This window comes from Aquarana catesbeiana, linkage group LG12 (genome assembly GCF_042186555.1).
Source record: "Aquarana catesbeiana isolate 2022-GZ linkage group LG12, ASM4218655v1, whole genome shotgun sequence".
NCBI lineage: Eukaryota > Metazoa > Chordata > Amphibia > Anura > Ranidae > Aquarana > Aquarana catesbeiana.
Genome location: NC_133335.1, coordinates 109404767 through 109430607, shown reverse-complemented (window position 1 = coordinate 109430607; position 25841 = coordinate 109404767). Strand labels below are relative to the sequence as shown.

The 25841-nt window shown below is 43.7% G+C and overlaps 1 protein-coding gene across 2 annotated transcripts in view; it reads left to right on the top strand.

Annotated features, from left to right (window-relative positions):
• The window catches only part of CNTNAP1 (contactin associated protein 1), a 668106-nt gene that overhangs the window by 286930 nt on the left and 355335 nt on the right, over nt 1-25841 (top strand). For both annotated transcript variants that reach the window (XM_073608280.1, XM_073608279.1), the window contains exons 5-7: nt 1183-1386; nt 2785-2969; nt 10029-10169. In XM_073608280.1, the coding sequence (XP_073464381.1) occupies nt 1183-1386; nt 2785-2969; nt 10029-10169 (530 nt within the window). The remainder of the gene's footprint in view (nt 1-1182; nt 1387-2784; nt 2970-10028; nt 10170-25841) is intronic.

Below are 25841 nucleotides of genomic sequence, written 5' to 3'. Positions count from 1 at the left end.
GTATCTCCTATTCCTGTTCTCGAGGTCATCATTTTTAGCATTGGCTGTCTCGAGTTGATTCTGTAGGAGTTGAATGCAATCAGTATTTTGGTTTGTTCTGGCAATGGTGGCTTTTAAGTTGTTTTCTATGATCTCCATGCGGGCTTCTATGGTTTGGAGACCCGCTTTGATATCACTTGTGATCTTGTTGGCAGTGTTGTGTAGCCCCCTATCAAGAAGATTAGCAAACTTAGCCAATAGGTCCGCCACATTCACTGACTGGACTAGGCCCAAATCCCCGGGCTGTCGTGGCTGGTGGGGCTGGGGAGGGCCGGCCTCCATGGATGAGAAGTTTAGATCAGCCAGGGTCAGCTCAATAAGGGACTCTGTGGAGGCAGGGGATACAGATTCCGGGGGGGGGGGGGGGGAGTACTCACAGAGAATCCCAGCTGCAGCGAGCAGAATGGAGATGCGGCCTGTGCGTGGGTGAGGCGGGCTGGAGCTGGACAGTGTGGCATGGCTGCCATCTTGGAAGTCCCAGCCCAAGACTGTTTGGCTCCAAAAATGGCGCTTAGGCTTCTCCTCGCTGAGCCCGTGGACATCAGGGAGGTCCTCGGGGTATCCGCTGACCGTGTGGGGTTGATCCAGGCAGGGATCACGGGTGCTCATGGTGCTGGAGGGCCTTGGATGGCTGGAGTGGGACGGAGCTCCCGGACTAAGCGTCCATGTCAGGAGCCGCCGCACATGCGCCTGATACTTTGATACCAATTCACTGACTATTTTAACATACCTATTTTTGTTAGTGCAACACTTTGTATGGATATATATATATAAAGCTTTTTCTTTAATATTAACACAAGCGCAGCATTTTATTTGGTTTTCACAGTATCATGCTAAATGCCCATGAATATGACTTATGTGATGTGGCCATCATACTGAAAAGTTTGAAGACCCAGCTATATATCATTGACTCTGTAGCAGAAAGCTGCAAACAATCTGAAACATTTTTATATGGCTCTGTACCTGTGCTCCACCAATAACGGTTGTGCTGCAGGATGAATTTACTCTTACTTTATCTAAAAAGTGAACTGCTGCAACTCCAATCCTTCTATGTTATTCAATCCCACCTCACTTCCTTTCCCCAAACAAACTAGTATCTCATGGAAACCATTTCCTCTCTGATTTGTCCTTCTATGTCCTCAGACCATGATGTCCTGTCATTTGATGGGGATGACCTTATTTCATACCAGTTCAGGAAGAAAACGAATCGCACGCTGGAAGATGACATCTCTTTTAATTTTAAAACACTGGAGAAGGACGGAGTACTAATGCACGCCGAAGGGACTCAAGGAGACTACGTCACTTTGGAGTTAGTGAAGGCTCAGTTGGTCTTCAGGATGAGTCTTGGTAAGGAGCTTTACAAATATTCGTATTGATAATTAATTGGGCATACTGAAATAAGATCCTGAGAAAGACCTAGACAACAATGAAACGTTTATACATTGCACATATTTTGATTAATATAGTAAAGAAAGAATGAAAATGTTTGAAAAGTTTTTTGATAGAAACATTTTGATAATAATATGACAATAAAGAACTAGTACACTAGCATTAAGGACACAGCTTGGGTATCCAAAATCCATATAAATAGAAAGCAGTTGTATGTAGCCATTGCTTGAAACAAAACAAGGTGACATTTTTGCAGTAGAGACCAGTGGCGGCTCGTCCATCAGGGGCGCCGTCCCCCTAATCTACGTACAGGGCGCCAAATGCATGGATTTCAACCGTGGGTTTTTTTTGGTTTTTTTTGGCAGCAGATGATTAGTTTCAAGAAAGGGTGGTTGGGCTCAACCGAGTGAGGGGGGAGGCTTGTTTGCCAACCCCCCCACCCCCAAAATATTAAGCACCAGCCACCACTGGTAGAAACACAGACTGCAATAAAACCTCAATAGAGGCTCCAAACCTCTCTGGCTTTTTCCAAACCTAAATAAAAGTTTTTTTTGGATGAAACTGGATTTTAAAAGGCATGATAAACATTCCTACGTGCACCTTATATATTTCACCTACATAAGTCGCACATTGATCATGGGGTTTCATGGTGTCATTTGTTGCCCTGTACACACAGTACAGATTAAAATCCTCACATTCTTGTGTCAGTAGTTTTGATTTGTGTTAAAACAGGCACTGCACAGGGTAATGCATGAAACCTGTCTATAGACTATGAATTGACACCTGCGAAGGAACTAAATATCCCACAATTCCTGGGTCTCTTAGTCTAGTGTTCTGCAGCTGAGAACTACACAGAAATTAGATATGATGCAGACACAAGAAGGCAGAGCATTTACAGACACGCAGCACACCATGCAGTGTTTTGTCACATTAGCAACAACACATAGAGGGTGGCAGGGCATGCATTTGATGCTCTGTGACCCAGAACAGAAAGTTGTCCTGTCCTCTTGGAGTAGCTAGCTGAACCAATATATGAACATAGGAAAATTGATCAGCCATGACACTACAACATGTGAGCCCATCATTACAAGACAAGGCAAACAAATAACAAAGGGAATATAACAACATTAGTACCTAAATAAAACAATGAAAACAGTGTACAATGTCTGTTCTGCTTCAAAAAAAAAAAAAAATGAAACATGTATCACTATATTACCTAAATTGATGATTAGTTGTAAGCACTTACTAACAGAAGTAAATTTATTGAAGCTCTATTATAAGCTTTGAAAAATTAGACTTTGCATAGCAGAAATATATTGAACATAAATTCTCATTTATTTCTTCAATGGCTAATAGGCAATAGCCCCCTCCACCCAGTAGACAGTCACACAGTTACCACACTGGGGAGTTTGCTGGATGACCAGGCATGGCATTCCGTTCATATTCAGCGCAACGGACGTGACCTCAATATAACTCTAGATGGAGAAGTGCAAAGGCTTCGATGCAAGGGGGACTTTGACCAGCTAGACCTGGACGTTGAGGTATGATTCAGCATTCAACCCTGTGTTTATTTTATATTACATTCATGTTGGTTTGCAAAGAAAATATGTAATATTATGTACACTAGAATAACTGTATAATTAAATGCAAAAATTCAAGCAATATGGTTAAAGCTGGCTTCAGACTTCTGTAGTGCTAAGGCAGCCCATTTGATTCTCAATGGGCTTTCAATGCATGGCAAAGTGCATTTCACTTTAACACTGTGCACAACATAAACACATTTTTTAATGCAAGACATGAACATTGTGGTGTTTTGCAGTACAGTACAGGCGTATTTTTGCTATGGTACATGTGCATTTCTCAACTTACATTACAGGGAATTCACAAAGATTCCTGTGCTATTAAAATGGTACAGGAAACTGTCAGAAGTGCACCACATTAACAAATCAGATTGACTTGTTTCAGGTCCATCTACGGCACTTTTTATTTCAGAATGAAATAGAAACTAACACAGGTCTGCCGCCAATTGATATAAGGAATGCAGCAGTTTTCCATATAAATAACTGCTGCAAATTTCTGCCAGGTGTGACATGTCGTACGGGGTGCGAACTGTCAGCAAACAGTTCACATTTCTCTCTGTGTTCTGTGTGGTGATCACACTACACAAGCAGAGCATGCAGGGATAATAACCCTCGAACCCTGAGCCAAGCGAGGGGTGGGGATGGCCAGAAAGATCGTAGCATGCTGCTCCAGCTCTCATGTTCTCTGTGCTGCCTGTCACAGATACAGCAAAGCAGAGACCTGACCACTCCTAATTGTTGCCCCCTTAGTTATGAGAAAAACACTCTTGTTTAATTTGATCTGCTGCTGGGAAGTGACCATCTCCTTCTCACCCTGGGCATCCAGAACTGCCGCAGGTGTGGGGGCAGAGGTCTTGGACCCTTTGTCTGGTTGCCAGTGCTTCAGCTGGAGACTCACTCGGTTGTTCTTCCTCAGCAGAAAAGTTGATTAAATCACTCATCTCTGGAACTGCTGAAAATCCAGGACACGGGTTGGCGGCACTTGGGCCCAGTGCCAACACTTTGGCAGGTGATTCGAAATCCATAACATCCTCTGATGAAAAGTCAATTAAACCCATACATTCCGTGATCTGTGGCTGGAGAATGAGGATGGCTTCCTTTTCTCCCGAGCTCTGTACCTGCAAATGGGAAGATGAGCCAGCTGCGTTATCTCCCATATCTTTACCCAGCTGCTGGACAGAAGCATTCCTTCAGTGCAGAGACAGGATGGTCAAGGTCAGTCAACACTTGCTGCATCCGCCATAAGACCTCTGCATCCATAGCTGCGGGCAGGGATGGGCAACGTACACTGTTACTCTGCCACATTGCCGACTCTTCAGGATAGTCCTCCAGGATTTCAGTACTGTCGGATGGTACTTCTGGATACTCCCAGGCAAAGGGAGCCCAGACCTGCTGCTGAGCAGAATCTAACAGCTGTCTGTAGGCGATTTCCAGCTCCCATTCCTGATTGGATAGAAACTCCAAATCTTCCAGTGCCCAGGGAACTTCTGAGACATTCAGCATCCGTTCTCTGTATTCCAAGATTTCTTCCAAACGCCACTCCAAATCGTTCCCAAAGTCAGGGTCTTTGGACAACCTCTCTAATAACAGCCCAAGGCCGCCATAGCCAAAGCCTTGCGGTGTCATTCGCTGTCCACGGGCACACTTGGGCTACATCCCAGTGAAGGGCTCTGTAGCTCTCTTCCAACTGCATCTCTGCCTGGACCGGCCTGGTTAACTCAACTTTCCAATCCTTGTGCGGTTGTCTCCCCAAAAACACCATTCGCACTTCGTACTGGGACCATTACCTTTCCTGGAGGCAGTATAGTCAGTGTTTATCTGGTGCTCCAGATGGAGTAATCGGAGTATAGTCTGTGGCTGTAATAGCTGGATGGTGATGTATCCATAGAAAGGGGTATTACGGGTTAAAAAGGAAGGCAGCCATCCTTCAGAGTGTGTCCAGAACTCTGCAAGACATGTAAGGAAAAAACAGGGAGGGGGAGGCGCCGACCTGAATGTAGTATTAAAATGATGACTTTAATAGGACAAGATTAAAAACACTTACAAGATGATAGAAGATGCATGCTTGTCAAAGTAAAGTGCAGTCCTGGCATACCACAGGGCTCTGTGGGTCCCACCGCTCTTCCGGTTAGCTGGAAAGGATTGAGCAGCTGGCTGGAATGGATCACGGTGTTTTTTCAGGAGCAAAGGAACCAAGCAGCTCCACACAGACCAGCATGGACCAGAAAGTGATGTCACTGGCGTCTGATTGGACCTAGGCAGGGCTGGAATCTTGTCAATCAGAGCTGCAGTGATGAAAGGCTACGCGCTTGGAGCTGACTGCTCTTTCTATTGGCCTGCTGCCCTCTAGAGGAGGACAGTGTCAAAAACCATGAACCAGACTAAGACAGAAGTACAGTAAAATCACACTTGTTTATTAATAAATATAAAAAGGTAAATAGAGTAAGCGTAGTCAAAGCATAGCCAGAGTCCAGTAAACGGATCGGGTAGTCAGCCAAGCCAGAGTTCAGTAAACGGATCGGGTAGTCAGCCAAGCCAGAGTTCAGTAACCAGATCGGGTAATCAGCCAAGCCAGAGTTCAGTAACCAGATCAGGTAATCAGCCAGGCCAGAGTTCAGTAACCAGATCAGGTAATCAGCCAGGCCAGAAGTCAGGGATCCAAGTAGAGAAACAGCAAGCAGGATAAGGAGCCAGAAGGGATGTCAGCAAAGCCAGTCTTTAAACAGGAACACAGGAGATGGTTTCTTGTGTTGTGACCAAGGCGAAGGCAGGAATGAAGTGAGCTGGAGATCTTTAAGTAGGCGGGACTGTGGAGAAAGATGAGAGATGGCAATTAGCCGACAGCTGAGCGGCCAGCTCAGAGAAGGATGGGCTGAGCCAGCCCTGACAGACAGCTATATATACACACAATAGAGAGCATGTGGGTTGGGCAGACCAATCAGTAAACAATAATATTATAGCAAGGTAAAGCAGGGTTTAACGGTCTTGGATTGACAAAATAATAGTAATAATAATATATGTATATATAAAAAAATTATATAAAATAAAATTGAAAAAAAAAAAAGGAAACTTTTAAAAAAAAGATACACATGGAAATATTTGTAGCATAGTTCTCTTCTATATGTATAGAAGCCTATTGAAGAGGTCAATGATGTATGAAGGGCCGAGCAAGTAAAATAGAAAAAAAAGGGGGGGTAGTATGCATGTAAACATGAAGAGGTATGGAGGGGGAACAGGCTGTAGTGTAAAGAATTAATAATAATAATGAACAGTAAAGATAAAGTTGGTGCTGTGTTCCTCCTAGTTGGTATACAAGGGATGTATATGTGTGTGTGTGTGTGTCCCCTCATGGTGTGGATACCAAGTGGGGTGCACCTAATGATGGATTATGCAACATGCATATATGTCTGCACATATACATACATACATACACACACACAAATATACATATATATGAAATATTAATATAATATATTTACTATACCACTCCCGACCTGTAGAGCAGAGACAGACCTGTTTGTGAGAGGGAGAGACAGGGGTAAGGGGAAGGGAGGAAGGAGGGGGGGAGAAACAAACCAGAAATGGGCGTGTGATTTGTTATAACAAGGTGTATGCGTCTAACTCCTCATTGAGTCCCCCTGGCGAGAGGGTATTGAGGGAATATATCCAGAAAGTCTCCCGCTGGCAGAATCGTTTGAAACGCTCCATAGGAGGAAAACCTCCAGAGATGGCCTCTATGACCCACACCTTCAGGCCTTCAGTGGACTTTTGATGTTCAGTCAAAAAATGTCTTGGCAATGTCTTGCTCATCACATTCCTGTTCGATTAACCGCCTGTGCTTGCCAAACCGTTGGCTGAGGGGACAGATGGTTCTGCCAACATATAGGAGGCCACAAGGACAGGTCAGACAGTATACTACATGATCACTGGAGCAATTGTGAAACTCTTTTATAGGGTAAGTTTTTCCTTTTGTAGAGAAGCTTTTTTGTCCATGCTGGACAAATTTACACATCATGCATAATTTTTTCTTGCATTGAAACATGGCTTGGGTTTGTGTATCTTACTTGGCACAATTCGGCTCTTGATATTTTTGGCCTTGCGGTAAGAAACTTTGGGTTTGGATGTTAGGGTGGAAACTTCTCAAGCTTGAAAAAGAAGCGCGCACCTCGTGTATTCCCCTGGTGCGCATGCTCAGAAACGCGTCCCTTTATGGCAGTACAGTCACTGCACTGAACTCTGCACTCCAGCCCTCTCTGTGACCATTCGGCTGTGCTCCAAGCCTCGCTTTGGATTCCGTCCGAATACCGGAAGTCTCCTGTGGAACAGGACGCCAGCTGCATGGATAGACAGAGCACACCACCATCCTGATTGCAGAGACTGAGTATAACTATACTGGTTCCCCTGTGCCTGATAACAGATACCTACATGTGAGTGTTTTAATGCATTTTGCTATTAAATTCTAAACAGTCTTACTAAGAGGCGCCTGTTGCTTTGTTTAATCCTCATCTCTGGTACAGTTGCATCGGATCCTGTGGAACTGACTCTTGGGGATATTGTTCTTCCATCTGGGGTGGTGGCAACTCTGGTAGTGTGAGTATGAGTTTCCTGCAGTGGGTTTTACATAGTTGGTGGCATCTATTTGTGTGCCACTGTGGTAGAGTTCTAGATCCAAGAAGGCCAGTTTGTCAGGGTCCGCTACAAAGGTGAAAGAAAGTCCCAAGTTGTTGTGATTATAATGGGAAACAAACTGCGTGAGGTTCTCTATGGTGCCATCCCAGATGATTATTACATCATCGATGTAACGCCCGTAAAAAATGATGTTGGCAGCAAAGGGATTTTTGTGTATGATGTGGTTCAGTTCCCAATAACCCATCGTTAGATTTGCGTAGCTTGGGGTAAAGTTTGCCCCCATGGCAGTGCATTGGGTTTGTAGATAGAACTGATCTTCAAATTCAAAGTAATTATGCTTGAGGCAAAAAGTTGTTGCCTCAAGTATGAAGTGGGCTTGTCTTGGGTTGATTAGTGATCGGTGGATAGGAAGTGTTCTACTGCTATCAGACCTACATCATGAGGAATGGATGTATAAAGGGAGGTAACATCCAGGGATGCCCATATGTACATGGATTCCCAGGAGTAGAATAATAACATGTAGATGTGTACCGTCTCTGATGTATGATGGAAGATTTTGTGCCAGAGGTTGTAAGAAGCAATCCACATGCATGGAAAAGCCACTGGTGACACTTTCCATTAAAGCAACGATGGGTCGTCCTGGTGGGTTATTGATATCTTTATGTATTTTCGGCAGTTGGTAAAAGTACAGAGTTTTGTAAAAACTTTTAATGAGAAAGGAGACCTCTTGTTTGCAAATAATTTCTGGGCTCTATTGGCTAATGTGGTAGCTTCCTGAGTGAAGCGGGGCAGAGGGTCCTGAGTTAACTCAGAGTAGGTGTTGGTATCTGACAACAGTCTCAGGGATTCCTTTATGTAATCCATTTTATTTTGAATTACAATACCTCCACCCTTGTCTGCAGCTTTAATGATGATGTCCTTGTTGGCCAGAGTGTCTAGTGCTGTTCTTTCAGCCTTGGATAGGTTGGATATTTTCTTGGAGTTCGGGTTGGTTTGGCACATCTTGATGAGGTTTGCATACACCACCTGATAAAAGGTGTGTATGTAGTAACCTTTTTTGTGTAACCTTTCCTTTCCTGGAAGGAGGAGAGAATTTTTCCCTGGTGTCGCTGCTCACAGGCTAGAGCTTCCTTCCAGAGTTCCCAGCAGGACCTGCTCTGACACTGGTCCCCTGTGTTATATCCACATCTCTCGCAAGCTCCTTCCTAATTTCTCTTCCATGGGGGCTGGTATCTGTACCTCTCCTCTCCTGCTATCCAGACCTTGGATCCAGGTGGAGGTTTGGATGACCCAGATTGCAGGAAGAATCCCACTGCTTGCCACCAATATAACGGAACGTCCCACACTCCGCTTGAGTGCTTCTGTCAGATACCACTTCCTCCAGTCTGAATCTAGATATTAGATATTATAGCTACACATTACAACCAGGAACTAGGCAGGACTCATTTGATTGCAAAGCTGGAACTGTTTATTTGAACAAGAATACAGGCTTTTATACACTTGTGAAGGAGGTCACTCACACATTAACAATGACCCAAATATTTACCCAAAACATCACACAATGGTTTAGCTAATGAGGTACAGCTGACTCATGGCTAATCCCATCACAGAGGATCCTTAATTAACCACCTGGATGACTCAGTGCCCACCGAGACTATTCAGGTCAGACTTGCCGTCAGCGAGCTCACACATTACAATACATATTATCATAATTATAAACACAGCACACCTTCATAGAATAGCAGAAGACCCCAGTAGCAGACTGTTTGTCTCCTACCTACAATAGTCTGAGGCAAAGCTCATACAGTGTTCCATCATTCTGATACAGTGAAATTAATGTATCATAGATTTCTTGAGGGATATTGTTGATAAATATTACTGTCCCATCTGCAGTAATCCAAACCGCATACTCAGTGTCCATTAGGTAGTTGTCCATTATTTGCTTGGTCACCCTGTGCCCTTAATAGACACAGGGTTACTTACACATAAGAGGGACATGGGGGGCTGAAACAAAGGTTTCCCAGTTCTCTCCAAAAGCCCCTGTCCCAGCTAGGTCTGTCACAATGTGTGCTTGAACTGCAGCTCCAGGCAGCAAGCTGAAATATTAACTGCAAGGGCCAGTACAGGACAGGATGAAGAAAGTGTAATGTTGAAGTATTGCTTATGTCGACCAATTAGATGTTTCCTGAGATGGTATTTTAACACCTGTACTAGAGTAATGTAGACTAGAATTAAAGTCTGTCTACAATAAAACAATTTACCCAAATCCTTACCTTTTTACGGTATTTCTTTTAAAGAAAAATATACTTTGCCACACAATCTCATGTATATATCTTGCAAAATACAGTTTTTTTTCTGTTAAGATTTGTATTGATTTATCTTTGTGCCTAGATATTTTTTGCTGGTATTATGTATCAGGATAAAAGCATCTCACATAAACAGAACTTTCGTGGTTGCCTGGAGAATATAATCTATAATAATGTCCACATTGCTGATCTTGCCAGGAGGAACAAATCATCTATCCGGTTTATGGTGAGTTAAGGTTGATGTGTGTAGGGTAATTTGCAAATAGTGATCCTGGACAGAATAACATTATTCCAGCATGCAGAACAAAATTATGTGACCTCTTAGTGTAGAGGTTCCGAAACGTTTTATGTAAAGGGACAGTTCACTATCCATCACACTGTTTGGGGGCTAGACTGTGGTGAGTAGAAGCGTAAAAATGCAATTAGAAAGCTCTGCATGCAGGAGTCTTTTCCTAGTTTTGGGGACCGCTGTCTGTGCTTGCTTTCAAGGGAGCATGCAATGTTTGAAGATTCTGCTTACATCAGGAGTGTAGTGGCGTCACAAGTAATGATAAACAACTCCCATTCAGTACAGAGGCTGAGACCCAGCTATTCCAGTTCTATCCAGCCTTTCCCTACAGTAATAGATCACTGCTATAGTGATCTAGACACCCCTTCCTCCCCAAGGGTTTTTTACTTGAATTTTAAGCAATCACAACCTGTGAAAAAGTCACTGTTGTACTAATTCATGCTCTCATCAACCCAACGAGATCCTATCCTAATGTTTCCCTAACAATGTCATTTATGCAAACTGTTGGTGTAAAAAGGTATAAAGTATGGAACCAAGACATTGCCAAAACAAAAAAAAAACATTCTGGGACTTAAGGGGTTTAGAGAGGAAAAGGCATGGGTACTCAAGAGTTCAAGGGTTCTTACCACCTCTAACATTTCTATCATACAGTTAATCATACAATTAATTTTGCCTGTTTTGTAAAAACCCTTCGCTATTAATTTCAGCTTTAACTGAAGTTTTAAGTATTGAATATCACACAATACTGAGTCCTTGCTCCAAGATCAGCCAATAAGAAAGTCACATGAACATTAATGTTAATAGTTTTTTTGAGATTTGGAGTCAGTTGCATTAGGCATACACTTTTGAATCAAATAAATCGAAATATGCAGCTTTAGAAATCCAACATTATACCAGAGGTTTAGCAATGGCTGGACATTGGAAGACATCTGGCCCTAGTTCAGGCAATATGTCATGCATTGTCTATAGAAACCAGGGTCTAGGGACATCCTAGACCATATTTATGGCTGTGCATGACATCCATGTCAATGCAGGTGTGTGTTCCTCAACACAGACAGTGTGAGTTCGGAGAAACTCACCTGCACAGATTTCATATTAGGAGCAGTGACTCTGTTTGTACAGCTTCTGCTCCCAAAAGACATGAATGGGACTGCCTGCATGCGGATGCACAGAATACCTGTTCATCCCATGTGGGCAAACATGTCCCTCACACAGGTGTACGCTTAAAGTGTAACTCCACTTTTGTGGGGAAAAAAATAGCAAATAAAGAAAAAATAATGAATTTCAGGGGAAGTGGCGCTGTTCAAAAGTGATAAATTATATGTGTACCCACTATACTATTTAATCTGAACAACTCTCCATAAAAGTGCAAAGTGCTTCAAATAAATATAAAATCAATAGTATGTATAAAAAATGAGAATACATGGAAGATAAATAAATATAACAGTGATAATACCCCACTTCAAATGATGATATAATGTAACGTGCTAAAAAGGGGGGCGGCTTAATGAATAAGAAAAATTAAAGACAAAAGTGCCCCCATGTGAATTCAAAGAAAATGATTCAAGTTAATAAATGCCAAAAAATGGAAAAAATATAAATGTGTATAAATAAATAAAAAGTTGCAATGGATGATATCAAGAATAACATAAAAAAGTCCAAACACATATGCGTGTGTATATGGCTATACACTTAAAAGTAATAGTCTGTGAGTGATGGTCCATGCATAAATTCAAAAATAGTGACTCTTCAATATTCCCCGCTTTCCTCCACAACTCCCACTTGTGCCCGCACTCACCAGAGCGCCTAACCCCTGCAGGGGTAACAGGGGTAATAGCTGAATTCCAGTAGTGGTGTCCCCTTGTGGCAGATTGCCCCTCAAGTAGGTGCCGTTGCCTTCCACCTCTCCACAGAAGTTTCTCTTGCTTAGTTCAATGATGATGTTAGCATCACTGAAATGGCTGTATTGTCAAAAGTAGGTGGCCCAAATGCTCCTGTGGGGGAAAATGGAGATGTCTGACCATCCAGGGAGGAATGTGGATGGTCCGGTAAGTGGCGGTGGGCACCGGATCGCGGCGGGAGGGGGGCCCCTCTCCCGCCACCGATAAAAGTGATCTCGCGGCGAATCCGCCGCAGGGACCACTTTTATAAGAAAGTGGACCGCTGCACGAAAACGGGGATACTGGGGTTATGGAAGCTAGCTGCTGCCATAACAATGATATACCCCTTCAAAGTTTGGATGTACATCAGCGTGCGGTGGTCCGGAAGTGGTTAAGCATGTAAAGTAGTACAGGAACAAGGCTCTGGAGTTAGTAGAATCAAAAGAGCAATATTTTATTAATCAAAGTACACATAACAGGTTAAAATCTTTAAGTCTGGCCTAGGATGTAATCCAAACATATGGCAGAGCATAGGACAGAATGTGTACCAGCAGGCAGATCAAACAGCAGCATGTAACAAATGGCAAAAAACAACAGAATAGACAAGCTTACCAGGTCTATGACTGCAAACAAGGCAGCAGACTGTCAAGAGGAGAGGTAATGTTGGGTGGTGGGTAGGCCGCAACGCATTTTCGGGACACCTCCCTTTTGTCAAGCAGCCCGAATGAAGTGAAAGACCGGCTTTTAAGCTCAGCCGGAGGGGAAAGTCAACAAAGTGGTAGTATAATCCCCATAACGCTACTGCATGATGGACCAGAGGGACTACAGATACCAGCATATTGTAGCCGGAAAAATGAATGAGTACATGAAATTGATTAATGGATGTTGTAATTTTGCTATAAAAACAATGTTACAGCAGAAATATACTCCGCTACTTACTCACCCCATTTCAAGTATCATAATCTCAACATATTCGAGTGGAGGGCTTTAGAATTATTAGACAAGCTAATATTATCCTACAAGATAGAGCCGACCACCACATTGAACTAAAATCACTGGTAGATTCTGCCAGTTCCAGTTCCACTTGAGGTTTTACACACACCCTTTCAGTAGTTTTCTCAACCCCTAAATGGCCTCCTAGCAAGTGCCCATGGGCAAGTTCCAACACCATCCATCTGTATGGCTTAGGAACCACCAACTGTTCAACCACTATATCAATCTTTTTACATATATGATACAGTAAATCCTCATTGCTGCTGAAATAAGGAAAGGAAATTTCCCAGGCCCTGGCAAGGGTAGGTTCTTTTCTCTGCTCGGAACCAACATTTTCTTTGTGCACATTAAGGTCAGCAAACTCCAACGTAGGCTCAGATTCAGCTGACAGCTGTCCAGCTCCACTGGTTGTGGGGACTTCCACAGGCTCCTCCAGCTCTCCTGCCATAACTGAGAAAGGAAAACCCGGGGAGCCCTGAGTGGAGTCCCCTGAACCCACATTGTCAGTAGTGGCCAGGAGTTCTGGCACTGCCACTGAGTCAGCTACTGCGACCGTGTCGGGACGATCCCACAGTTCCCAAAACTTAGGGAAGTCCCTACCAACAATTGCCTCATACACCAAGTGGGGCACAAGTCCGACCGGATGGGTCACTGTACCTAAGCCAGTTTTAAACTGAACAGTGGCTATAGGATACTCCCGGGTATCCCCATGTACACAGATCACAGCAACTTTTTTAGCATGAAAATTCACAGTTTCAAACATCTCAGCTGTAACCAAAGTCACTAGACTTCCAGAGTCTAGCAAGGCCGTAATAGGCTTATTATTAACAGTCATTTGCCACATGTGTTACCCCATATTTGGTGCAGCAGCGCATGCAACAGCCGCAAACATAGACTGACTTCTAATAGATAGATCACGCTGCATTGGTTCATCTGTCAATGGACAGTTTGCTGCAACATGTCCCAGTTCTTGGCAACGAAATCACCTGATGTCTCCCCAGTTTGGTTTGCTGACAGACAGTGGCTTCCCTTGTTTGGGACGCCAAACTTCAGTCCTGGCACCAAAAATCCTCCCCCCATTTCCTTGTCATGCTTACCACCCACTTCCCCTGGAACAGTCTTACCGGTTGCCTGGGGAGACTGTGGCTTTGCGTGGAAAGTCTGTGCGTCTGTAGGGGTGGTGACCAGGCTCTCAGCAGCAAAGTACCTTTCAATGAGTTCCACCAGGTTGTCAGCCAAGTTGGGGTCTCCTTGACTCACCCACTTCTGCAGGGGAATTGGTAGTGACCTCAGGAACCGGTCCATGACCACACGCTCCACTATTTGTGGCCCAGACAGGGACACCGGCTGTAGCCATTTCCTCACTAGGTGAATTAGGTCGGACATCTGCGATCTTGGGGGCCTCTCATCTTGGAAGAACTAGCTGTGGACCCGCTGTGCTCTAACTGCCAAGGTGACACCAAGTCGTGCCAGGATTTCCCGCTTGACCTTTTCATAGTCTCCCGCTTCTGCTGACACCAAATCATAGTAGGCTTTCTGCGATTCTCCAGAACGCAAGGGGGCGACCAGTCCTTTTCACTGGGTTTTAAGCCAACCTTCCCTCTCAGTGGTCCATTCAAACGTTAGCAGAAAGGTCTCTGGACCATCATCTGCAGTCATCTTAGAAAGAAAGCGACCCACATGGATGGCTGAGGGCTTGTCTCCAACATCATCAACTTTAGCAGGTGACCACTGTGCTAGCATCTCCACAACCTCAGTCAAGGTTTTCCTATCCACTTTTGCATCAGTGGCTAGCTGTTCAAACAGCCTCTGTGATTGCTCCTCTACAGCACCAATCTGTTGGCAGAGCGCCTTGGTTTGCTCCTGTGCGATAGCTGTGGCTTGCTGTTGTGCAGCGTTTGCTTGATGCTGTGCAACATTTGCTTGCTGCTGTGCAGCGTTGGATATCACCAATTGTTTTAGGATTTCCTCCATGTTTAGTCACTCTATGTACTGGCCTTTTAAGTAGTAACTTACTAAAGCTGGTCGCAGCCTCCACCATATGTAACCTGGGGGACAGGTAGCAGGTACAAAAGCTTCCTGGGACAAGCAGGCTTTCAGGCACAGATACCAGAACAAGTGAAATAGTGACAAACGGTGAAGTGTTTAATGGTGATATTTACAAGTCTATAGAGGTGCTGTACAGTGTTCAAAACAAAAGAAACAGAACAAAATAGCCAAACAAAAACCTAGCCATGTCTCGGCTCTAACTATACACTATTCAGGCCCTAACTACCAGGCTGAGCAAGCCTACCGCTTGTCAGATTCCACATAAACTGCTTAACAGCTTTTTACCAACCTTTTTGCTCTCACAGACCAGCGTTGTCTGTGTTTCTCAGGCAGAGAGCAAAGGCTGTCTGCTCAGGTGAGGTTAAATTTGCCTGGGGGAGAGGTCCAAGACCAGAACTGGACCATGGATCAGAGATCCCTGAACATATATGAGAGGAGCCTGGGAGATGTATAAACTACGAACAGGAGTTTTCCTGGCTCTCTCTGGGACGCTCTGCTACCATACATACATACTTATACACACACACACACACAGTGTATCTCACAAAAGTGAGTACACCCCTCATATTTTTGTAAATATTTTATCATACCTTTTTATGTGACAACACTTTGCTGCAATGTAAAGTAGTGATTGTACACTTTGTATAACAGTGTAAATTTGCTGTTCCCTCAAAATAACTCAACACTGTCTAATCCGCTGGCAACAAAAGTGAGTACACTCCTAAGTGAAAAATGTCCAAATTGGGCCCAATTAGCCATTTTCCCTCCCCGGTGTCATGTGACTCGTTAGTGTTACAAGGTCTCAGGTGTGAATGGGAAGCAGGTGTGTTAAAATTGGTGTCATCGCTCTCACTCTCTCATACTGGTCACTGAAGATTCAACATGGCACCACATGGCAAAAAACTCTGTGCATCTGAAAAAAAGAATTGTAGCTCTACATAAAGATGTCCTAGGCTATAAGAAGATTGCCAAGACCCTGAAACTGAGCTGCAGCACGGTGGCCAAGACCATACAGTGGTTTAACAGGACAGGTTCCACTCAGGACAGGCCTCGCCATGGTCGACCAAAGAAATTGAGTGCACGTGCTCAGCGTCATATCCAAGGGCTGTCTTTGGGAAATAGTCGTCTGAGTGCTGCCAGCATTGCTGCAGAGGTTGAAGGGGTGGGGGGCCAGCCTGTCAGTGCTCAGACCATAAGCCGCACGCTGCAAACTGGTCTGCATGGCTGTCGTCTCAGAAGAAAGCCTCTTCTAAAATTGATGCACAAGAAAGCCCACGGTTTGCTGAAGACAAGCAGACTAAGAATGGATTACTGGAACCATGTCCTGTGGTCTGATGAGACCAAGATAAACGTATTTGGTTCAGATGGTGTCAAGCATGTGTGGCGGCAACCAGGTGAGGAGTACAAAGACAAGCGTATCTTGCCTACAGTCAAGCATGGTGGCTGGAGTGTTATGGTCTTGGGCTGTATGAGTGCTGCCGGCACTGGGGAGCAAAGTTCACTCAGGGAACCATGAATACCAACATGTACTGTGACATACTGAAGCAGAGCATGATCCCCTCCCTTTGGAGACTGGGCCTCAGGGTAGTATTCCAAGATAACGACCCCAAACACACCTCCAAGACGACCACTGCCTTGTTAAAGAAGCTGATCGTAAAGGTGATGGACTGGCCAAGCCTGTCTCCAGACCTAAACCCTATTGAGCATCTGTGGGGCATCCTTAAACAGAAGGTGGAGGAGCGCAAGTTCTCTAACATCCACTAGCTCCGTGATGTCACCATGGAGGAGTGGAAGAAGACTCCAGTGGCAACCTGTGAAGCTCTGGTGCACTCCATGACCAAGAGGGTTAAGGCAGTGCTGGAAAATAATGGCAGCCACATAAAATATTGACACTTTGGGCCAAATTTGGATATTTTAACTTATGGGTGTACTCACTTTTGTTGCCAGCAGTTTAGACATTAATGGATGTGTTATCAGCTGTACACGCACTACTTTACATTGTAGCAAAGTGTAATTTCTTCATTGTTGTCACATGAAAAGATATAATAAAATATTTACAAAAATGTCAGGGGTATACTCACTGTATATGGTTATTTACATACATTTACCCTGTGACTCCTAAACTTGGTGCTTTTAGATTTGTGTCTTATATAAATTTAAAACGGCTTATGGAAAGATCCTTTTTTTATAGCTATATATTATTCTATATTTAACTTTATTTATATTTTATTATTTTATATACACTATTTTAACTATAAGCTTTGAGGGTCCCCAGATTTTTATCAGCATTTAGTATTAGGTTGGTTATATATTATTATTAATTTTTTTATTACCTTTTTATTCTGTCATTTCCTATATGTATTTTGTATTTGTTATTAATCTATTATTACTACACTGGTTCATTTCTGCCTATGCTTTAATTTGAATATTTAAATGAATTTATTTTGATTATCCATATGTTCCAGTGGTTTCCTGTTAGTATTTAGTGTTGCGGCCCGCCCACCACCCGACGTCACCTCTCCTCATGACAGTCTGCTGCCCTGTTTGTGGCTGTAGATGCCACTGGCTTGTCTATCCTCCTGGAGTTTTTTTTTTGTAATTCCTTTCTCCTTTCTGCTGCTGTTTGATTGGCCTGCTGATACACATTCTGCCCGATGCTTCATCTTTGGCTTATATCGCAGGCCGGACTCAGAGTTTTTAACCTGTAAGTGTGCTTTGTCTAATAAAATGTTGTATTTCTGATTCTACTAACTCCAGTGCCCTGTTCTTGTGCTTCTATACATACACCTTGAGGAGATCCATCCCAGATCTTTCTTCAGGAGCTGCAGGAGATTCTTGGACCCTCACATCTACCTGTCCTTTTCCTTATATGGGACTTATTGTATATGGTCTCATCATGGGCGTCCGCAAATAGGGGCAAGGCGGGGCAATTGCCCCCCCCGGATTGTCCCTTAATTCAGATTTTTGTCCCGTGTCCCAGGCACCTTCATTCTGGGACAATACAGTGTCCCGGAATGAAAAAAAAAAAAAACACACCGCCAGTCCGCCACCCTGATAATAATTTGCCGAAGCAGCCGAACTGGTTGCTAGGCTAGGGCTGCCCCGCGTCTAGCAACCAGTGATGTCGGCTGACACGTGGGCAGTGGGCACCCTACGGCTGAGCAGCGCGCCTCCGAGTCCACCCACCTCCTCTCTCCTTCTCCGCCTCCAGCTGCAGCAGCAGAGAGAGAGAGCAGCCACACCAGAGCGACGAGGCGAGCGTCTTCATTCTCAGTCCTGGCTGGTAGTGGCACTGCTGCTAAGCCAGGATCAAGCCTGCCCGGTCAGTGCCAGTCCCGGGGCCACCGCTGACTACTCCTACAGCCGCTGCAGCACATTGCCAGTAGCCCGACTTCTCCAGTTCTCCTACGGAGCCTCCTCCCGCCCACGAGGGCCGCGAGTTTTGAGCCGCTAGACAAACTTCTAGGTTAGTGTTTGTTGTGGCAGCAAATATCATTCATGACCAGCTCTAAAATGTGATACAGCAACTTGCTGGCAAATACGACCTGAGTCTTTACACTTCCCTTCATTCTTTAGTCACTATTACATTTTTAAAATCTGCAGACGCTCCACTTCTGTGATAGTGTGATTACATCTGCTACATCCTCTACATCCAAAAATAACTGCACTTTTTTTTTTTTTTTTTAAATTGTGCCCCCCCCTGAAAAAAGTTCTGTGGACGCCCATGGGTTTCATGGATATTTATACCACTGTTTGGAACACTGAGCGATTTACACTGTATATGCATACCAATTGTGTATTGTCCTATGTGAACAAGGCCTAAATGTATGATTATTTTACAGGAATGATATAGCGCCAACATTTTGTGCTATAACCAGTTTGTCTTCCGAAATAACGTTACATTGTTCCACATCATTCACATTTAAACTTTCTCAACTTTTCAGTGTACACACTTGACTGGTGTTCTTGTAGCAATATAAGACATATAGGGTGCATATTATAACGTTATGAAAACTCTTTAAAAAATGAAATGTAAGGTGCTAAATATTCTCTCAGTGTCATTTGTTGTGAGTTTCAGAACAGAAAAATGAGCACAGTACTTTGTCACTGTATAATTTCACACTGTGTAAGCCTGAATTGTCTCTCCCACAGACAACATTAATTTAGGATAAGAACACATTATCCCCATGAGTGGAACATATAACTTGATCATTAGTTTGTAACTGCCTGAAGCTGCTTATTAATTCAGAAGCCACACTACTAATGCAATGAAGGCTGGGATAAATCAATCTCAACAATCCCATTCATTTAAACTGTCCTTTGTGAAGCAGAAAGGAATCACTGTTTATTTTTCTATAACATATAAAAAAAAATGACATAGATTGTTATAATCAGCAATCATGTCTGTAAAAGTCAGATTTTATACCTGTACATTAAGGGGTATCATCATTTGTGCAAACACAAGTAATAATATGCTAAATGTTTGTAATAGTTGTGTAACGTCAGTGTGTATTTGATTGCTTTCCCCTATGAGAATGTAACATTCTGTATCATTCGATTCTATAAGAAAAATAGCCATAAGAACCTTTAACCATAAGAGTTAAAAACATTCACCAATAGAGAAAATAGTCTAACTCTACAGGCAAAAAACATTATAACAGAGGAAATAATATAAGGGAGATCTCAGCACTGTGTACAGTCTATAGAGAGTCCTGTGTGAGCAACTGAATGAATTGGCATACAGCTGAGCGAACCTCCTTCTCAGGGCTCTCTGGTTGGTAATCCACCAACATCCTATCAACCAGTGACTCATCCCAGTCTGTCTCAGTCAGGGGTCAGATTAAGGGACCAGTAGCTATAGCAGTAGAGAGTCTCCCGCTGACCAGCTGGATAAGTGAAAAAGCAGGTCATCCTGGTGGATGGTGGGGGGACTAAGTACTAACTAGTGTTTACCAGGGCTTCTGATGGTGGAGATGGGTTTTGCTGCGTGTTAGTACCAGGACACGGTCCTCAGGATCGCCCTACCAGGGTCCTGTAGCAGATAGGGATCAAGCAGAAGCGTAGTTGAGGAACAAACCAAAGTCTGTAACAAACTGTAGCGAAAATACGGCTGGCATGGCAGCAGGCATGACAAGAGCAAGATATTGGCTGGAGAGAGCACAGTAATCTGGCAAACAGGAAGTGCAAAGGCATGGCTAAAATAGGAAGCTTATGGGAGGAGCAAAGGGTTCAAAGTTCACAAGAATCAAGACATAAGGCAAAACAATCAGGCAGGGAACTTCACCATCTCAGGCGGCTCAGCGAGAAAGGTTACTGCCAGACATAGCAGAGGTCCCGGGTTCATGTCCAGGCCCTGACACAGCTAGGCAGGAAATCCCTAGCTGGCATAGTATGAAAAAGGGGCGGAACACTATGCAAAGAAAGTCTGAGGGTTCACCCTAGATTTTATACCAGGCCCTTATTCGAGCATGCAGACTTGCTGACAAGGAAAGGGAGGCCTAGCGAGCTTGGGTTTACTTTAGCAACCTAGACCCAGAGATTTCACCTGGTGAATGTCAAGGGACAGATTCAGTGGGGTTTTTCTTTCTGTGGGTTGCTGGGTGTCAAGCATCTTGAGTGACTAGGATCTCCATCACTGGGTTGATGATGGATTCACATCATAAGACCATTTTTTTTCCCATGTATAATTAATTATTGTACCCTGTACTCATCCTCATTGGGGGAGAGGGGGTGTCGGTTGGTATCTGATGGTCCTGTTACTGTTAAAGGTGACTTCCAAATTCCAATATGCCCTACGGCTATAGACACCGTTAACCGCTGGTTTAAGGTTGTGGGGAAGAGAGCCTTGTCCTCATAAACATGTGGCCAGGCACATGCTTGCTCCCCCCTCCTTTTCTGACTAGCCAAGCTCTGCATGATGCTTGAAAAGGGTCTGATATGGAATTTGGGGGGGGGCACGACTGTTTTTTTCTCTTGTGGGGTTCATATTAGAAAGTAGTTATATACACCCAGAACAGGTTAGTGCCATATGCAAGGAGAGAAGGGCCTAGGTTAGGAAACTCCAAGAGTAGGCACATTTTCTAGAAAGTTCAAGCTCACATTGCAAGTGAATACAAAATAATTTATGGAAAGGAAATAGGTTTCATAAAAGCATTTAAAATACTTGATTTTTCAGTGCTTTTACTTGTAATTGTTTAAGTTGTAGATCAGATCTATTTAAAGTGTATGTAAAATCCAGCATGTTTCTTCACTGGATAGAGTAGGGAATGGTTAGTAAGTAAATCTATGGTCCAGCATACACTTTAAATTTATAAAATCAGAATTGTAATATGTAAACGTTTGGGGTGATTACACTCTAGTGGTGCATGCGATTATCAGAAACATGCCACTCCAGAATGCACTCTTAAGGGCCTGGCTGCCCACTTTTATTTAAAGGAAACAAAAAAGTTCAAACAAACACCACCAAACAGTTCCACCATCACTGTATACACATCCTTCAGCCTCCTGGCTTACTCACTGTCAGCTTCGTGCACCCGGTTGCGGACCACATCTGCCTGCTGCAGACATGCAAGCTCAGGCTGCTACGTGCAGCCTTAGACTCCTGGAGACCTCCTTTCTCTCTCTCCTGGAGCCGTCTTCTACTGGGACCCTCCCGACCTCCTAGGCCAGACTTCCTGTCTGCCAGGCGGAGCTGTCTCCAAGTCTGAGCCCTGAGCTCTGATCCTGGGAGGATTATGAAGTCAGCCCACAGGTGTGCAATTAGCATTCCTGCTAAAATCAGGCACAACGTGCCAATATACACTGTGACATGGGGTCGCCTCTCCACATATCCCCCCCCACCCCTGTTTCGCACTGGAGGGAGAAATATAATACCCTTTTTCCAATAAGGACACTTCACCCACTTATTTTTCCGGGTGTACTTTCACAAGCATTTCTTCCTGATCTTTGGGGTCCTCCATTTTTTTTACCTCCCCCAGACCTAATCCTCCAGGACTGTAGGGGGCCTACTTCTAGCACAACTGTCTCACCGCCTGACTCAACCAGCACTATCTGTGTTTCAGGTTCACTACTTCCTGTGTGGTTACCCATGGCAACCAATCTCTCAGAAATATACACCTCAGCATTGTCAAAAATATTGAGAACAATTGTCCCATTGCTCACTAGGACAGTGTCTGAGGAGGGACTGTGTACAGGCAAGCAGTTACACCTTATGGGACCTTCCCACAGTTTCACATTGCTCCCTGTTGTCAAATACTCCATCAGCGACTGTTCTTACAACACACCTTTTCCAATACATTTTTTTACACCAGTCCTTTTTACAATTTCTGTTATTGCTGATATTTTCGATACCCCTGACCTGTCCAGCAGTGCTTCTCATACACAACCTCTGTAGGAAGCAATCCAGCACACTGTGAGACAAATAAGTTTGAGAATACCTGTGCTATGGAAACAAAAATATATATATATATATAATAATGTGAATATGTGATTTGGGCTGCTGCTGTAGTGCAAGGTAAAAAACCCCAAGTGATGAAAAATAGATGTTATACTCAGCGCTGCTCCTGTAAACAATAAACACTAATACAATATGTATTAATAAAGTGCCTACATCAGTGTATTCAATGGCATGGTATTACTTAACAATATAAAGTGCTCAGTGCAATCATAGTGCAAAACAAATAAAGTACAATCATATAAAGTCCATCCAAATGGTGTGTTGAACTTGTGCAATATACGCAGTTGATGTGGTTCTCAGGTGACACTCCATGCTCCCCTCCTGGGTCCCCACTCACCAGCAATAATCTTTAAATACGCCTATTAATATATTGGGATGGTATCTCCCGTCAATGGCTAAAGCTGTTGGATGTGATCATTGTATGGGAATGACACCTTCCTTCCACTGGTGTATTAGAAGCATCTGGGATATTCTATATCCAAATGTATCACCTTCCCAGCTTTCACTGTGATCGGCTATCCATTTTAGATGTATGGCAATGAAGAGAAAAGGATATATAGTGTAATGCTGCTAGTTTTATTCATAAAAATCCAAAAGCATTACAATTACATCAAAACTTTTAAAATCATGCAAAAGTGCAAAAAAACGTGTTGGCGTGCAAGCAACCGTCACTAGGTCTCCTCAGCTTGGCGCGTTTTGCCCCTTCCACTGGGCATCATCAGAAGCTAGTGGCACCCATGACTGGTTGCCTTTTATGCATTAAGTCCCACCTACTACACCTAGTAACACCTACTACTCTCACTAAGTGCGCAGTGATAATTCCCATCACTTCCTGTTTCTGCCGGAAGTGCTGTTACCGCCATTTTGGTACTCCAGTTTACAAATTTCAAGATCTTTCAGAATAATCAAGTTTTTTTTTCCATTTGTCTCCCATGTACTGTAGACACAAAAGAAGGAGAGAAAACATCTTCAAAGTCAGAGATATACAATGGACGATTTTTCCTCTTAAGTGGGATTTTAAAGGGTGGAAGTCTCAAAAAAAAGTATAACAAAAAGTATAAAAAATTATCAGAATTTTATTGTATCAAAATTTTAAAAGAAAAACATGTGCTAGAATGGAAACAATGGATAAAAGCAACAATGGATGCCAGAATTAACAAATGATGAAAAATACAACCAGGATATACATGACAGGTCGACAGAGCTACACAAAACCCCACAAAGGCTATATCAGCAAGGAGCCAATTGACAGTGCAGGCCCAACGCGTTTCGAGGCTTTATATAAGGATTGCGACCTCTTCTTCAGGGGATAGAGGGAAGGTGTATATCTGTCTGCGAAACATTGTTACAAAAAAAGAGACAAAAAGACACACAATGAAAAACATATTGATGTCAGAAAATCATGCATATATACAACTATTTACATAATCAGATTGTGATGTAATTACAAAAAATGTATCCTAACCATGCTATTGCAGGGTCAATACTGTATGGCATCCACCCCAGACAAGGGGGAAGGGGAGAACGGTAAGCCACCGGGGCCCAGATCCGAATATCAGCGACGCCGCCACACAACCAGGACCGCCAGCAGATCAGGACCAGACACAGAGGGCATCACGTCCCTCAGCTGTATTTTAAATTCTCTTTATCAAAATCTCTTTATCAGCTAAAAACCAAGAAGACAAGGGGAGGATTTATAAGTGTGGGATACAAAGGTCCCAGAACAAGATTTTACTATTTTGCTATATGAGAAGTTCCCCCTAAATAAATAAATAAATAAATAAAATAATGGGTTCAAGACGGGGGACTCTAGTAAGTGTAAGGTTGTACCTACCTATTGACGCAGGCTAGGATTATCTAAGCCTTGACTCCTCGGGCGGGTAAACAGCAGCTGACAGCACCCCAAGTGTGTAAGATATACTAAGAATCAGCATCAGGAAAAAAAAAAAAAAAAAAAGGGGGGGGGGTTACTCAAATAAATATTTTTCCGGTAAACACACATCCACAGGAGTCCTGTGAACATACCTATTGGTGCATAATGAAGGGTTGATCCCTGTGCTGATTCACACAACAGTGTTGTCTATAGTGGCTGATAGATTTTAGATACCTCGCTCCGGGGGAAAAATGGCAGAAGAGCGTCTATATTCAGCGGCTAGAGTGATATAAACAGGGAAAGTATGTGTCTCAATGGTAAATGAATAAAGGCTCTTAAATGTATCAAAGAGCATTGGTTGTAAAAATATCTTACAACTCCATAAGCCCTATTGGTGCTCAGTGTGTATATGCACACTGCAGCTCCATAATTAGTTTCAAGTAAGCCTTAATTATGGATATAACAAAAAGAGTTAAGTTCTTTACCTTGAGCATATCATAGCAGCTGCACTTTCAGTTCTGTGTCCTCCCAGGGTATGAGCTGACAGTCTTAGTGTGGTTTTAAATAGTGTTCCTAATTAGGAGCATATGTGAGACAGCTAACTCCACAGGGAGCAGCGTCATTGCTGACAGGAGGAGCCGCCCCCCGAGTCCCCAGCGCGCAGACCAGCCCCCCCGCCCCACGCACGAGTCCAATCCAAGAGCGGATTGTATCACACCCTGGAAGGAAAACATGACCTGTGCTGGGAGGGGACTGACGTCCGCGTCAGGCACCCGCGGCGCACAGATCGCCATGACAACGGGATAAGCAGATCCCGGTCATGAGCGATCGTCTATACGGAGGCCGAGCATTGCCAGCTAAAAGTGGCAGCTTCGGCCCCCGTGCACCGAGTGTCAGATCCGAATGCCGACAGGCGAGACCGCACACACAGCGGCGCCCCCAGACCCGCATCCCCGATGGCACACACGCCCCCCCAGGCCCCAGGGCAGAGTGGAATAACACAACATTGACCCATGAATAGCCACACATGAAAGACAATAACAGCAAGATATCAATGCAGACATAACTAGTGGTTGAGAGCATGTATTACAAAAGGAGGGGAGGAAAAAAAAGCGAGATCCATGCAAACGCATGGGAACCTTCCGCTGTGGCGGATGCCCTTACTGTCAGTTTATGAATACCAAATCTAATATCAAACTACCCGATGGCAGCAAATATACACCAAAACACTTTGCTAATTGCAAAACAATTGGTGTAATATACTTACTCATGTGTGACTGTGCAAGCTATTATGTCGGTAAAACAAACCAGGAATTCTGGCGGAGGGCCTACCGCCATATAATTTCTATGAAAACGTG